Below are 12,702 nucleotides of genomic sequence, written 5' to 3' on the forward strand. Positions count from 1 at the left end.
TATATATAAATAATGCACAGTTGAATAAAAAATCATTTACAACATTAATTATATCTAATGACTGATTTTTGTGGGGATTTTCACCAACACTTTTCTAAAGTGTTTAATCTTTGTTGCTACATGTCGATTAGCTGCAGTTTCTGAGACATCACATGGGAAAAGTTACTGTATCAACTAGACAAATTGCATTTACTATGAAAATACTGTTTAAGAAGTGTTAAGCTGTTTAAGAAGTGTTAAGCTGTTTAAGAAGTGTTAAAGACTGAATTGTTAAAGTTAAAACAAGCTGAACAGAACTAAATTATCATTATATATCTCATAATATGTATTAATCTCATAATATGTATTAAGCATCTTTGAGTTTTTAGAAAAGTGCAAATAAATAGCAAATAAAATGTATTATTGTTATTAATATTATTATTATAAAATAAGCAAAAAGCTGTCTAAAAGCAAAAGCTAGCAAAATTGTAGCTCAGAGCTAGAATTAGAACAAAATAGTATTAGTATTAGTATCTTCAAGCTAAAATGAACAAAATCATAATTAAAAGTTTAATTTAGTAAAGCTGTGTCTAAAAAGCAATAATACCAAAACTGTAGCTGACTACTTCAACCAGCAAAAGGGTAGCTATAAACTAGAATTAGCTGAAGAATGAAAAAAAGAGCAAAAATGCAGAATTAGATTTAAAAAAGACCAACTTTTTTGATAGAACCAAACAAATTTCAATGAATTTTTATTGGGTATTTCATTTTCACCAGCGTTAAATACGTTATTTAGTCAAGTATAAAAGCTACAAAATTGAAGGTTATTGCACCTTTTTTCTGATCAACCTAATATTCCGATATGGGAATAGCACAATGTCCCAAAGACATTTGAATCCAAAATATATACAGAAGAAACTAGAAAACTACAAAATGCTGAGTCAGCATTCACAACAACAAAAGCCCCGTCCAATTGTTTTTGCATAAACTGCAAAATAAATATTCTAAGAAGAAAAAAAGAATCATAGTCAAATAAATCCCAGCCACTGAAACATTCCTAACTCTCAGAAAAGAAAGGTCTCGTAGTGCACACGTGCACACACTAAGATGATTTGACAGCGTGCACATTCTGTATGCTTTTATGCCTTGCTATCACGGTAGGGGGAAAAAAAAGGCAGAGCATGAGGATGGGATTTACCATGTACAAATGACACATGAAAGCTGGAGACAGGAAGAGCTTTGGGGTGGGGGGAAAGCTTTATGATACACACTGTTGACATGCAGCCCAAGTGTCTCAACACGATGTCACACATGTTTCTACAGCTGATTTAGACACACGGACAGGAAGTGAGATCTGGGTCGGCTCATTACAAACATCTGGAAGGCGGAAGGGGGTGGGGGTCCTGCTTTACAGACATAGGCAGGATCGCTGTTGGACAGGCCAATAAGGCGAAGGGAATTCAACTGGGTCTTAATTAAAAAGCATGTCCTCCAGAGCCAAACTGAGGTTGGGTGGTGCTGGAGCAGAGATCTTTAGTCCCTGGTGGGGTCTAAATGAGGGGAATGAACTTCAAATTCTGGGGAAAATGTCTCACATCTTTTCCCTGCTCTGAAAGTTGATAGATTTCGTTTCATGAGCTGCAGGAAAATGATCATGTTGAGCAGCAAACAGAGATTTTTTATTTTATTTAAATTTTAATTAAAGGCCTTTAATCCCAACCCCTTTACCATTCTAGGGCCTAGCTGTGATTCGCCTGTAGTCTGTGGTGATGAGTCACACCATGTGAGGGATGGATACGACTAGCACTCCTTAAAGCAATACATATCACCCACTGCCTTTCATGCCACTGTTTACACTAACACCATCTTATGTTAAGACGGGACAGCGTTATAATCATTTTGGTTAAACCATGGCTTGCAAATAACAGTATTCACCATTCCATGTGATCTCCCACATGATATGTTGTCTTAAAGTATGTGATGAGGATGACAACGTTATGCCCTTTTATCTTCAGCAGCGGGCGATAATGACAATAAATATGGACGTAAACTGGTTTACTTTAGCTAATAGGTTCCTATAGTCCTAATAAATCTCTACCACAAAAATATACAAAACTAACATGGGGTCAGTGGTAAAAATGCAAGGCAGCAACTTTTGCTGTTTCTTGGGGTGAATGAAATGTCTGGATGACAGCAGACACTGCAAGTAGGTAGTGCTGAATCAAGAGAGGTTGTTGAGATGGTAACAATCAGATCTGATACAATTTGGTGACACCACGAGATAACCAGCGTGCATTGCTAGGGTCAGTCTTTTAAGATTTAATCTAACCCCAACACAGCTGCAGTCAGCTGTTATGATTCAGTTTATTATTACAGAGCCAAACTACACAGAGACAGTAAGCAGGCCCAATTTGAGTCGCATTAAATAAAGTCTGAAGATCACAGAGTTCTCACCTGATCCAATTTCCAGGTGTGATCAGCTCGTTCTGATTTAGAAATATTCCTCTCTAAGAATTACAAAACATTTGCATATTTTTAAATTGATTTCTGGTTCACTAAAAATAAAAAAAATAAATATTTAAACAGCATCAGGTTTTCTCTTTCTGTCACTAGAATTTTTTTTTTTTTGCTCTTTTGATTGGTTTCTGTTCAAATTAAAACATAAAAGAAGAATAACAATACAAGTTCTTATTGTTTTAAAAGACCAATAAAAACAATTGCAATTTTGAGCATAACTTTTGGAAGAAAACAAACTGATTAACTGGTAATGTAAAAAAAAAACCTATTTTTGCTTGTTGCAAATTACAGCTTGATACCTATAAAATATACCATAAAATCTTGAATGAAATGTATTATTTGCTTGTAAATAATTAATCGTACAAAGTACGCTGGGCTTGAAAATGCAACTCGTTTATGTGGCAGCTGGTAATGATGTCCTATAGTCCAGTTGTTACTGAGCAGTAAAGCAGCAGAAAATCTTCCTAGAAAACCTTCTGTTTAGTAAATTCTTAAAACTGTTGCATCTACTTTACTCTGAATTCATTTGTCAATATCTTACAAATAATACGAAGAGCAAACGTCTTCTGAATCTTCTTCACGTATTGAAAAGAATACCAAGGACGCGCTGCTGCTAGCACAAATCAGTTTCTTAGAAGTGGTTCATTCACAAATCCACCAAAAATGGAATATTTGAGTGTTGAGTCAGTCAGTAATATGTCAAGGCAGTTAAGAAAATAATCTGTTAATTCATCAGTTTTGCAACTATTGCATCCCCTAACAATGGCCAATTTAGTTCTGTTCATTTCTACACAGTCCAGTTCAGTCCAGTACAGTCAGGTTAGGATTCATCTTTAGTTACATAAAATCTAGTTCTATTCAGTACATTTCAGTCATAATACAATTTAGACACTCCAAATTAATTAAAGGGTTGAACGAATGAAAAAAATTTACCATGCACACTACCACCCACATAGGGACAATTTAGTTACCAGTTAACCTAACATGCATGTTTTTGGCCCATGGGAGAAAACTAAGTACCATATTTTTAGCATAATAAGTCACTTTTTTTTCTTAATTTGTATGCCCTGCGACTTATAGGTCGAAGAAAAGTATTAATGAATTTTTTCCCATATTTATAAACCAATTTTTGGCTGACATATGACAGTTTTCATTCATTCTGACTAAAAAAAATTAAACACTACTATTTTCAGCCACAAGATGGCAGTAGGGTGTTAAGGCATGCCGTTGTCTCATGTAATAGGTAAAAGTGGCTATTAATGACACAATCGGCTTGCCATTGTTGCCACTGTTGTCTGCCTGGAGCAACTGAATCATCTTCATTTTGCTGCGCCGCCCCGGCAAAATGCAGCTGATTTGATTGTCAAAGTGCATTTATTAAGTAAAGTTTAACTGAGACACACCTTTACTATAAAGTCGAGTTAGCAAATAATTGTTTTAGGTGATTATGTTGTTAAATTTTGAATAAATGGACAGTGAGTCGCCCTCTGCGCGTTCAAGTTTCTGCATATCGGCTTTTGAAAATGCAGCTGATTTGACCGTCAAAGCAAAAGTTAGACTGAGACACACCTTTACTTTAATTTCAAGCAAACAAATAAATATTTTTAAGTGTTAATCTTGTTATTCTTATTAAAGTCCTCCCGTGCATGCTCCCGCGGCCGCTATTTGGCAACCCATTGATTTTTGGCACATCGGCCCACATTTCTGGGTTGTCACCGCTGACGCGTAACAAACGCGACGTGTCAGCGGTGATGCATAATAGATGCAACATATACGGCGAAGCAACATATTTATGGATTTTTCCACTTCATTAGACATATTTGGACTGATGCGACAAATAGGGCGGTGTGACGTGTATGGCAAAAAATATGGTACCTGGAGAAAAACCACACGTGCAAAGGTAGAACATGCAACCACCACCCAGACTGGGAGGTGACCGTCTCACTAAAGGGTGACAGCTCTAACAACTGCGCCACTAATCTGCCTGCCAATGTACCTGTATATAATACTAAATACAGTAATTTAAACTATATAAACGAGTGAATAAATCTTCACTTTAGAATTTGTGTGTTGACAAGAGATGGCTGCCAGGTAGTGCAGGCTGCTGTTTAACCTGCATATCACTGACGGATCTCTGCACTTCCTTTAGGAGTCACAAAAGTCCATATCAGCCCATCTGCAATGGGATGGTGTGCCATTAGAGCTCAAGGTCCTTGCAGCAAGATGACTGAATGTGAATGCTGTCTAAATGGATGGCAGGAGAAATAAAGACAGATAAACCAAAACCAAAATAAAATAAACAGAACATGATGTCAGTCACCATCCCACTCCGGATGAGATCAATACGGTTCTGGTAATGGGAGTCGTCAAATTAAATTTAGGTTGTTAGAAACGATTCGTGATGAGTGAGGCTGGGGTTGGGGTGTGTGAAACTGAGCAGGGGAAAGGGTCACCCAGGGCACGAGTGATCGACTGGCCCTAAGCTGAGGGAATCAATAATGCAAGAGCAAGAGTTTGATATTCCTCCTTGATAAGTTTTTGTCTTTTGGGTCCCCGGATGAGAGAGTGAAGATAAAAATCAAGTCAAAGACACGAACAGACCCTAACGATCCTAAGTGTACAGAAAGGCGGAAAGCTCAACCCAGACACTTGACTAATGGCACAGCAGACACTCAGCAGGAGTTTTAATCTTCCTCAGATTCAATATGTCTCAGACCTTCAGACTGAAACCCAAGAAGTCCAAGCGAAAAACTCCCCCGAATAACAACAACAACAAATAAATAAAATAATGTCACTGTGGAAAAATGCTTTTTCTGTGCCACACCATCCATTTTGGAGCTGCCTCTTTTCTCCTGCACAGAAGTGTTAACACAGCCGAGATGGGATTCCTCTCTGAAACGTTCTATTAATAACTTGGCAAGTTAAGGATTGTGTGATCACTGGTTTTACTAATTTCCAAGTACTGCTGGTATAAATCATCCTGGTAGTCAGAGAGGAAATGTTCCTTCTGTTAGAGCCAAGATGCCTAAATCCTCTCTAATCTAAGCAGGGATTTATTATTATTATTATTTTTTTGTTTGGCATTTTCTGCTGCATACTGTCAATGTCATTTCTAAATACGTGGCTGCTGGTGATTATTTGATTCTTTAAAAATTAATGAATGTGCTGATGGTGAAAGCATACAGTGAACTGTACAATAAAGAGCTAAAGGTTGCGCAGTAAGGAAACTAAATCACCTCCTGAGTGTGCGACCAACACTGCAGCCTGTGGGCAGATTATTTTAATGAGTTAACCATCTATCAGATAAACAACTCAGGTAATGACCCCTAGAACGTGACACTTTCAGTAAAGGTCCACGCTTGTTTGTTTGCACTGCTCTTTACAAATGTTAGGCAGATGGTTTATTATGTTTTATGCATACGAAATATCAAACTCACTCTGTTTCTTCAAGGGCAAGAAACTGGTTGTCTACTAGTGTTGCATATATTACATACACTTTAGGTTTTGATAAACAATGCACTTATGTGATTAAGTAAAGAGGAAAATAATGAAACGTGACTGGTTAACCATTAAAGGGACAGTCTGGTGATTTTAAAAGTGATATTATGTTAAATAGTTGTCATTTAACATAAAATAGTCAGAAAAAGACTTAAGGCTAGGCTAATGGCTAACCTAACTAGGACCTCTTTGATACTGTTACCATGCGGATGTCAATCTCGTGTGGTTTTTGAAAATATGTCTGCTTGATCAGTGTGTAAGAGCAGTCTAAAGGTATATTTCACTTCCGCTGGACTGATACATTCAACAGCCCATGTAGTAACAGACACAGATCGGTGGAGAAAACAACTAGGAATTAAACAGCACCATGCAAAAGCACAGCAATATTTGCAAATGTAGTGTTCTTTTACATCTGCATTACACTTTTGAGAGAGTTGTTTCTCAAAAAAATCCCGTCAATCCCTTTAAATTATTTGCAATCCATTTTAGGAATGCTAGCTTAATTTTGGTTATGTTTAACTTCTTTCTCTTTTGGCTGCACCTTCCCTTCAATGTTACATGAAATGAAGTTAAGGAAATACTATTTACATAAGTTATTAGTCACATTTGCACATCATTGACTGTTATAGTGGGACAGGTGAATTAAGACATTCCTTGGTTTAATTTATTTTCCAGGAGCCATCCTGTTCACATCTATTTGTGGACAGAAAACAACTTCAGCATGCACAAGTCCCCCAAAGGCAATCTGTGAAAGCTTTATGCAATGCAACTTAACATTTTGTTGCCACTCTCTGGAGAAAGCACAAACATAAACCTCTGTTTGGGTTTTAGAAAGCTGTGCATTACAGTACGAAGAAACCTTCAATTCTGTAACGTTATTTCACTCTTCCCATTGCAGCCACCTCTCACTCATGTGTAGACTGCTGTCTTCCTGACATATCTCACCTCCCACGAGATTTCAATGAGCAATTCTTCCTTTGGGGAGGCTTCAGCTGAGATTCTTTTCATAATCTTGAAAACCCTTACAGTAATAATCTGAGCCTGCCACTTTCAAATATAAGTCTTTTGCAATGCAGCAGTGTCCGGTCATATAGAATTGAACAGATCTTTATTTTATTTTTTCTTCTTTTGGCTGCTCCCTTCTTCAGGGGTCGCCACAGTGAACTAACTTGCATGAAGATTTGGCAATTGTTTTTACGCTGGATATCCTTCCTGACACAACCACAGACCACAGCGCTACCACAGCCCTCTGTGTGGAGCAGAGAGCTGCCATCTAAGGCACTCTGGGAGCAGATGGTGGAGGTTAAGGCCTTTGCTCAAGGGCCCAGAATGGGGCAAATGATGCTGGAGGCAGGTGTGTTTCACCTTTCCTATCAACATTTTGATGTTGTCGGTCTGGGGAGTCGAGCCAGCAACCTTCTGATCACAGGCTCACCTCCTCTAGCCTCTGCGCTACCACTCCCCATTGAAAAGACATTTATGCCCGATAATAATTTAGATGCATTGGTTGCTGAAAAATACCATTCTGTAGTTTTGCTTAAAAATGTCTGCCAGGTATTAGTCAACTCAAAGCAAAACAAACAAGCAAAACACTAGCAGATCTTGAATAGATGCACATCACATGACATTGCATGTCAAAGTCTTAAATAAAGACACTTTTAATCTGGTAAGAGTTCAGACTATGTGTGTGGATTAATTTTAGTTAATACCAAACCAAATTTGGATCTGGAGTTATGTTTATTCCAAAGGTAAACCAGTTGTAGAGGTGCATCCTATTAATATTTCCTGAGATTTAATAAAACTCTGGGTACTCCAGTTTCCTCCCACATGCCAAAAACATGTATGTTAGGCTGATTAGTAACTCTAAATTGTCCCTAGGTGTGAGTGAGAGAGTGAATGGTTGTTTGTCTTGTTTGTCTCTATGTAGCCCTGTGATGGACTTGCGACCTGTCGAGGGTGTACCCCACCCCTCGCACTGTGATTGCTGGACACGGGCACCGGCAACCCCGTGACCCAAAATGGAAGAAGCGGGTAAAATATAATGGAATGGAATGGATGGATGGATAATAAAACCCTTCCTGTGTGTCCATGCTACAGTATTGACTCCAACAGTTAAAGTCAAAGTTTTGAACAAAAATCTCACAGGATTTCTTAACTAGCAGACTGTTTTTTGGGTATAATGTTCAGCAACTGCCAAATTCTAGATACATATCTATAAAATTTACTGAGCTAAAGCCATTTTTGAGTTTGCTAGGTAGATTAGCTGTGGCCTCTGTCTTGAATAAAAACTCCAAAAGCTTATTAGTTTACTCACCCAGTTTTGGCAAAGTTTGTCCAGTAGGTCATGACCACAGCACTTAGCATGACATCGTTTTTGGAGAAGTTGCAGGGGAAAAGGTCAGTGGGACCAATCATAGGAATTCCAAAGACATAGGGCACTTCATCCCCGTGGGCTGCGTCTGACCACGCGGGCTTCATGAGACTCTGGCAGTGGTGGTAGAAGGCGTAGAAGTAGGTTGGTGAGCCATAGCGAGCGTGAAGATCAGCCGTCACCACCGAAGGCTCTACCCACTGGTGGTCGGTGAACAGAGCCACCAGCGTCTTCCGTCTGGTCTCTGGGTTGTCTCTGTCTGCCCAGTCTGTATACATGAACTTTATGGTCTCCCGAAGTGTGTCCTTTCCCTCCGGGTATCCGTACAGGCTGTCCACAAAATCCGACACAGAGAAATCAAAGTCGTTCCCAGAAACGCCGTCTTCGGAATCCACCACGTTTTCTACGAACCGCAGCCCCTCGCCTTGATTGACCCCCAGCATGATGTCGTAGTTGAGGAACTCGCCTTGCTCCATCAAAATCTCTGGGTCATCGGGTATAACGTCACCATCGATCACGGGTCCAAAGGCCACGTGGTACCTCGCAGGTTGTATGTCCTGCTCCACCAGCTCCCTGGAGCTCTTCTTCCGTAGACAATCCACCATGTCTGACGTGTCGAGAACGTTGCAGCCCACCTTTTCTGCCAGGAGACGTGTATACTTGACCGGCTGGTAGTTCACCGCCCAGCTGGAGAGGGCTGATCCACTCTGAATAATGGCTCGGTGGAACAGACCTGCACAAGGACACAGGAAGAAAAGATAGGAGGCTGTTTAGTGTGTCATTATTAAAGATGATGATTCATTTATGCACTATATTACATGAAGATGTTAATTTTGTTTCTGCTATGATCAAAAGGGGGCTGTCAGCTCGACGGAAGATAAGAAAAACAAAGGCCAGACAGAGCGAGTCCTTGTTACCACACAGAACAATAATGGAATCATTGCTGCGATAATAAATGTGCAGATGGCCCGGCCTCTCAGACAGCTCCCAGACAGGGAGACAAATCAGCAATCTGTCTGTCAGACTGTCTTTCTCCATCCGTGGAGACGTGCTATCTTAGAAATTTTTGTTGTATTAAAATCTTCATTTCATGTGTATTGTTGAAGCAAATGTGTGGGTCAATAACCTTTGTTGCAAACAGAGCAATCCATCAAAACGGGCAAAAACAATCGATACTGTAAAGCATATGAATTCCTTGTCTTGCTTGAAACGTTCTACAGTTTGATTTAAAGCAAAACTAGAGATTGTTTAAAACTTTGTGCATCTGATTCATTTTCTCGGTATCCACTAATCACATTCAAACGTCAATATTTGATTCTTGATTAGCAACATCAACAGCCTGAATATCAAGAATCTTAAGATATGTTGCTTTTCGAATTAAGTCTAAGAATGATTAGAACAAAGTTTGAAAGAAATATGTACAACATGGCAATTGAGGTCAAAGTGTTGGCTTATAATCATGAAAAGGCAATTATTTCCACAGCTTTTCAGTTGCTACTTAAAATAAATTTTATGTTGGTCACTTCAGCAACTGCAGTTTGTGAATCAGAGAAGATTGAAGCAGTAGTTGATTCATATAATAAATCCATTGAATGAAAACATTGTAAAAGTCACTCACATGCCATTGTTTATGCAGTACCGTATTCAACGTATCTATACAGTGATGCAAAATATGTACTTCAGTGCTCTGACTGATGGGTAACATTCAAACAAATACAAAAGCATATTCATCTGTTATGTTACTCATCAAACAGTAACATAAGTTAGAACTTTACTGTCAATGTCAAACAAATTACACAGTTAGTTATTTTGGTTTAATTATAGACACACATTCTCCTTTTTGTTGTCATAAAACACACAAACCCAACATTACCCAGTAAATACATACATACATACATACATACATATATATATATATATATATATATATATATATATATATATATATACTCTTTTGTATTTATTTATTTGTTAGGCTTCTTGATCTGGGACCTGAGTCTGAATTTCGTACCATAAACATGCAAATGTGAGCTGGTATGATAATAAAAAATATCCTTGAATCCTTATAGTATTTGATGTGTTTTATTAAAATTAGAAGTCTGTTTTATTTTACTTCAAAAATGAAATATTCTGCAAAGGTTTGTGGGTGGGTTGCTGTAAATGAAATTAGACTCCTACTCACTACGTTTGCAGTAGGACCTGAACTGCACATTTTCATATTGTGGAAGTACAGCATGGTGAGACACAATGAAAGGCCAAACTGAACAGAAGATCATAAACTGCTAGTCTCCTGTTTTCAAAGAAAACTGACAAATATTAAACTAAGAGTCAGCAGAACATGTGTTATTTAAAACTAGATGGTTGTTTGGTGTTTGTTCAGTAGATGGTTTTAAAAATTATGTGATTCACAAACCATAGTAAACACATTTACAGTGAAAAAAGATTATCTCGATGAAATAAAATGAATAAATATATAAATTGTAACAGAGTTAAAGTACGTTCAGAATAACTTGCCCTCACTGCTAAAAATAACACTGTCCTCAGAGTAGCAATAAAAAATGTCTTGCTTCCTGATAATGTTATCTGAAAGAAGCATGTAAACAGAAAATAGAATCAAACCAAGATCTGAACCCTGTGGAACCTCGCAAGTGACCCTGGTGAATCGCTTCACAATCTGCAATCTGTCACACAAATATGACCTAAGCCATTTCAAAAAGGGACCTGTTAAGGAACTTCACCTCACAGGCACAAAAGTGAAAGGATCATGGGGAGTTTTTCTGTACTGGATCAGCTAAAACCCATTTGACACAAGAATAGTGCAAAATGTGACACAAGCTCCAAATTTGGAACGGTTAGATGTTCCCAAGTGTGTTTCTAACAATTCTATCTGATTGACAATTTAAAAATCTGAGAAGGTGGCCACTTTTCAAACTGGCTGACAAAATCAATGTCACCAGTGGGTTTGCTACTTTTTTCTTTCGGCTGCTCCTTTTCTCAGGCAGTAAACTCACAAGAAGACTTGGCGATTATTTTTCGCCGGATGCCCTTACTGACGCAACCACAGATCACCAAGCTACTGCAGCCCACGTGTGTAGGAAAGCGCTGACAACTAAGGTGCTCAGGGAGCAGCTGGTGGGTAATGGCCTTGTTCAAGGGCCCAGAGTGGGTCAAATGTGGGTGGAGGTAGATGTGGGTGCTTTCCCACCCAAATTATATTGTAACGGTTAGGAGATTCAAACCAGGCAACTTCTCATTTACAGGCTTGCCTTCTATAACTTCTGTGCCACCACTCCCTCTTCAAGGATTCAATGTTCTTTATTTGGTGGTGGAACAAAATTATGTACACAGGGTCCCAGTTACATCCAACAAAAGTATTAAAAAGTAAAATAAAATCAGGAATAAGATCTAAGATATGAACTAAGAAAAATGCAAATAAAAATACACCAAGCAGTAGCAGCATAAAATAGCATAAAAACAATACACTGAACAGCAGCAAGCACAAACATGAGTCTGTGTGAGCAGATGAACATGAATGAACACAGCAACATGAAACAGATCAGCAGCAACATGAAACAGATCAGCAGCAACATGATGTGATTTTTCACAGTGATTCTCCTGGTTAGATATTCATGAGTCTAACAGCCTCAGGGTAGAAGCTGTTCCTCAGTCTAGTGGTTCTGCACTTAATTCTCCTCAACCTCCTTCCTGAGGGGAGTGGGGCAAAAAGTGTGTGTGCTGGGTGAGTGGGGTCCTTCATGATGCAGGTAGCCCTCTTCCTGCATCTGGAGGTGTAGATGTCTGTGATGGTAGGGAGACTGACTCCAACATCTGTGCAGCCTCCATGCCACACCTTAATGCTGGAGCACAGGATGCTCTCCACTGCACACCTGTAGAAGGAGGTGAGGACTGAGCCTCCCAGACCAGCTCGTCTCAGCCACCTGAGGAAGTAGAGTCTCTGATGAGCTTTCTTGATCAGACTGATAGTGTTGTTGCTCCAGCTGAGGTTGTCATTCAGGTGCACACCCAAGTACTTGTAGCTGGAGACCACTTCCACTGCAGATCCTCCTATGTTTGTGGGGGTAAGTGTGAATGTTCCTTCTGAAGTCCACGACCATCGCCTTCATCTTCTTCACATTGATATGAAGGTTATTCTCCTTGCACCAGCTCTCCAGGTGTTTCACCTCTCTTGGATTTGCTATCATATAGGCTCTTTCTCTCTCTCTCTCTATCACTCTCTCTACACACACACATACACACACACATATATATATATATATATATATATATATGTGTGTGTGTGTGTGTGTGTGTGTGTGTGTGTGTGTGTGTGTGTGTGT

At 39.0% G+C, this 12,702-nt stretch overlaps 1 protein-coding gene across 9 annotated transcripts in view; it reads right to left on the reverse strand.

The window, feature by feature from the left end:
- Nucleotides 1–12,702, reverse strand: part of nlgn3a (neuroligin 3a) — a 154,008-nt gene that overhangs the window by 11,832 nt on the left and 129,474 nt on the right. For all 9 annotated transcript variants that reach the window (XM_037675363.1, XM_037675366.1, XM_037675360.1 and 6 more), the window contains one exon: nt 8,309–9,098. In XM_037675363.1, coding sequence (XP_037531291.1) covers nt 8,309–9,098 — 790 coding nt within the window. The remainder of the gene's footprint in view (nt 1–8,308; nt 9,099–12,702) is intronic.

The sequence above is a fragment of the Nematolebias whitei genome, chromosome 4, assembly GCF_014905685.2.
Source record: "Nematolebias whitei isolate Nwh7 chromosome 4, NemWhi1, whole genome shotgun sequence".
In the NCBI taxonomy this organism is placed as follows: domain Eukaryota; kingdom Metazoa; phylum Chordata; class Actinopteri; order Cyprinodontiformes; family Rivulidae; genus Nematolebias; species Nematolebias whitei.